General features: G+C 54.1%; 1 protein-coding gene across 1 annotated transcript; it reads right to left on the bottom strand.

The window, feature by feature from the left end:
- Positions 1 to 559: 559 nt before the first annotated feature.
- Positions 560 to 3446, bottom strand: GUITHDRAFT_141587 (hypothetical protein; the record flags this gene model as incomplete). The annotated part of the gene is made up of 12 exons (XM_005829045.1): positions 560 to 678; positions 794 to 914; positions 1031 to 1102; positions 1155 to 1482; positions 1619 to 1713; positions 2022 to 2136; positions 2389 to 2466; positions 2515 to 2543; positions 2611 to 2734; positions 2919 to 2955; positions 2999 to 3068; positions 3414 to 3446. The coding sequence occupies 12 exons, from the start codon at positions 3444 to 3446 to the stop codon at positions 560 to 562; spliced, it is 1221 nt and encodes a 406-aa protein (XP_005829102.1).
- Between the last annotated feature and the right edge of the window lie 415 nt (positions 3447 to 3861).

Below are 3861 nucleotides of genomic sequence, written 5' to 3'. Positions count from 1 at the left end.
CGCGTCTTTCCCAACCTCCCAGCCGCGCCCCCCAACGCTCACGCCGACGCCGACCACTCGGCGGAGGAGGAGGAGGAGGAGGAGGAGTGGATACCTCGGTGCTGGGGAGATGCTGGATGCGCGAGGATTCCTGGCGAATGTGCGAGGAGATGGAGCAGATTTCTTCTGAAAGTTTCAAAATGAGGAGGGAGCGGAGAGATGGGAAGCGAAAGAGAGGGGACGAGAGGATGGGAGGGGACGAGAGTAGAGTAGAGTAGAGTAGAGTAGAGTAGAGTAGAGTAGAGTAGAGTAGAGTAGAGTAGAGTAGAGTAGAGTAGAGGAGAGGAGAGGAGAGGAGAGGAGAGGAGAAGGAAGTGGAGTGGAGTAGAGAAGAGGGAAGGAGAGGAGAGAAAAACATTGGTATAGGAGAAGCGAGGATGGGTAAGAAGCAAAAGAAGTCGGAGAGAAGGACAGAGGAAAGAAAGGGAGCAGGGGACTAAGAGTGAAAAATATGCTCACATTGCGCTGGCGAGAGGGAGAGGGAGAGGAGGAGGAGGAGGAGGAGGAGGAGAACGAGTTCTCAATCGACATTCGGTCTTCTCCTCTCGCCGATGCTGGAGAGCGAGAGGACGGAGACGTCTCGCTTTTCCTCTCCGAGGGAGCAGGAGCAACGATGTAGTCCTCCTTCCATCGGGTGGCCTAAAGCAAATCAATGGGCAGGGAGGAGGAGGAGGAGGAGGAGGAGGAGGAGGAGGAGGAGGAGTAGGAGTAGGAGTAGGAGTAGGAGTAGGAGGAGTAGGAGGAGGAGGAGAACCAAGAATAGGAGGAGCAAGAAAATCAGGAAGAGGACAGACAGGAGGAGAATATCGTCCAGATGTGAACGTTGTCGTGGCTAGCGGCTCCGTCTGAGTCGCCTTGGAGGATACACTCTTTGCCTGCTGATCGTCAAGAGCAAAGGAACAAAAGAGAAGAAGAAGATGATGAAGATGAAGATGATGATGACAAGGAGGAGGAGGAGGAGGAGGAGGAGGAGGAGGAGGAGGAGGAGTACCTGAGCTACTTGTCGTCTCAACACCGCGAGCTCTCTTTGTGCCTCATTGAGCTGCCGCGTCAGCTCAGCCACCTGCAGCCTCGTAACCTCAAAACCTCTTCCCCCGCAAACTCAGCCTGACAACCTCCTTCAGCTGGACTTCCTTCAGCTGGACTTCCTTCAGCTGGACTTCCTTCAGCTGGACTTCCTTCAGCTGCTTCTCCTGCTGCTGCCCGCCCGGGGGCCTCGGAGGGTCGCTGAGCGGGTAGAGGGCGGGGGGCTGGCCAGTTGACCCCCCGGTGAGACGCTTCTCGATCCTGCCGGGGGAGATGTTGGGGGCGTGCTCGAGAGAGACGGTGAGGTGGGAGGGGAGGAGGAGGGAGCTTTTGCTCTCGTTCCCCCTCGTAGATTCCTTCCCGCTCGACGCCTGGCCCCTCATCGAGAAGTGTATGCTGGGTACTCCTCCCCTGCTGCTGCCAAGGAGAAGGAGGAGGAGGAGGTAGAAGGAGGAGGAGGAAGTCAGAGCAGGAGGGGAGAGGACCAACAGTGAGGCAAGAGCGAAATGGTAAACAGGTCAGACGACAACAATCCTTGGGTCAAACTGCTGACCTCTGTGGCGTCGAAGCATAACGATCGCTGCTAGAAGACTCCTCGTCCTCGTCCTCGTCCTCGTCCTCGTCCTCGTCCCTTAGATTCACGACCTGCTGCCGCCGCCTGTCCGACACGGCGAATGGGCTCGCAATTGAGAGCCGAGTCACGTTCTCAGCGAAGTTGTCGGAGGGAGACGGAGGAGAGGCCGACCGGCTCCTCCTCCGATCATCATGCTGCTGCTGCTGCGTCTGAATCTGCTGCTGTCGTTGTTGTTGTTGCGGCTGCATCCGAGGCTGCTGCAGCAGCTGGTGCTGCCTCGTTGTCACAGAGGATGGAGCTGGTGAGGGGACGGAGCCACGGGCAGTATTGCGCTCTCGTCCTGCCACTACTTGAGGAGCGAAGTGAGCACAAGTTGACAGACCTTTGGCAGGGTCCGAGGAGGTTGGATGGAGGAGGAGGAGGAGGATGGGAAGGAAAGCTTGCTGCTTGCTTCCATCTTGGCAGGACCTGAATCGGAGTGGAGGACGGGAGGAGCTCTGCGAAACTTTGTCAGCCCAGAGGCTGCTGGGAGCTCGCGATTTTACAGCTGGGCAAGAGCTGAGCTGGAGGACCTGTGTTCAGATTCCGCCCTGTCATCGGAGGTGAGATCACATAGGAGGAGGGGGGCGGAAGGAGGAAGAGGAGGGAGGAGGAGGAGGGAGGAGGAGGGAGGAGGAGGAGGGAGGAAGAGGAGGGTGGAAGAGGAGAGGGAGATATCTTACTGGAAATGAACAGACTTCTTGACGGACCTCTCCTCAAACCCCAGGCTATGAAACTCCATCCCCATCGGTCTCCTGCCTACGACAGGCGCTCCACGGGGAGGAGAGCTGAGCAGAGAGGTCAGCAAAGACGAGGGCAGACGTCTTTTTGTATACCTCCTGCCGTCCTGACTGTGCGACTCATCCTGTTCACATCATCAGTCACAACAGTTGCATCCTCGAAGGAGGATGGCAGCAAGTTTCCGGACTCACCAGAAGCTGAGCTGAAGTCGAAGCTAACAGGGAGGCTGGAGTATCCTCCTTCTCTTTCTCCTTCTCCCTCTTCTTCTCCATCAGGCTCTGACTCTCCGGTGACAGGGCAGCTTGAATAGCAGGGCTGGAGTCAAGGAAGTTCAGTTTTCGTTGATGACGATGATGTCAGTTGTTGTGGTGGTCATGGTTGATATGATGATGATGATGATCAAGAAGAAGATAGAAGATGTGATGATTGTGACATTGATCATGACAACAACAGCGACAAACAACAATGGAGCGTATACAGCACATATGAGTAGACTGACCTGTTGGCTTGGGAAGCTTTCAAGTCAACATCGGAGTCTGTCAAGACTGTCAGCTATTAGCGCAGCCGTCACCTCCATACCGGAGTCAGACTGCAAGTCGGAGTATTTGGTGACCTTGGCTGTCCTGCTGCTGATCTTAAGGACGGAGCTCTGAAGGGGATGACACAAGTTAGACCATTTGTAGTTTCACACCGATATGATGATGGAAGATGATGATCAAGAAGTGGGTAACAGATGTCATGATTGTAGCAATGATCATGACAACAACAGCAAACCTTCATTCTTGTCTGAAAATAAGTGTCACAACACATGCCCTTACTAGACAACTCTTATCATCTATGAAATTATATCTTTTGCGTTCTCCACCTCAACTTGCTGTCTCCTCCTCCCCAGCTCCTTAGCATTCATCTCTCATTCCTCCTTTAAGCTCTCTGCTCCTGCTCCTGCTCCTGCTCCTGCTCCTGCTCTCCTTCCCTCTTCTCCTCCTTCCCTTACCTTGTCGTTGCCCTTGATGTCCAACCTCGGCATTTTCTGGATTCGAAATCCGGAGGATAAATAACTATGGGTGGGGTAGAGGGCACATGAGACGGGTGGGGTATAGAACTCCACCCTACTTTGCGTGCCAGTCATCACCCCACCCACAATTCAAGAGACTCTCTGAATGAATACCCCTCCTATCAACTTCATTTTACCCACCTTTTAATTCCCCTTGGTATACCTACCCTGCATTCTACAGCAGATCATTTCACCACCCCTGATGAAATATGGCATTTTTTGGGTACCCTACGCTTCCCCAATCGAGTCAGAAACTACCCCTACCCTTGCCAACCTCTCTAGTCAAAATGTGGACTCACAGTAAGTAGGAGTCGTAATGGACTGGAAGAGCGAGAGGAGAGGAGAGTAGAGGAGAGGAGAGGAGAGGAGAGGAGAGTAGAGTAGAGTA

Source organism: Guillardia theta (assembly GCF_000315625.1).
Source record: "Guillardia theta CCMP2712 unplaced genomic scaffold GUITHscaffold_55, whole genome shotgun sequence".
NCBI lineage: Eukaryota > Cryptophyceae > Pyrenomonadales > Geminigeraceae > Guillardia > Guillardia theta.
This window is presented reverse-complemented; position numbering and strand designations above follow the sequence as displayed.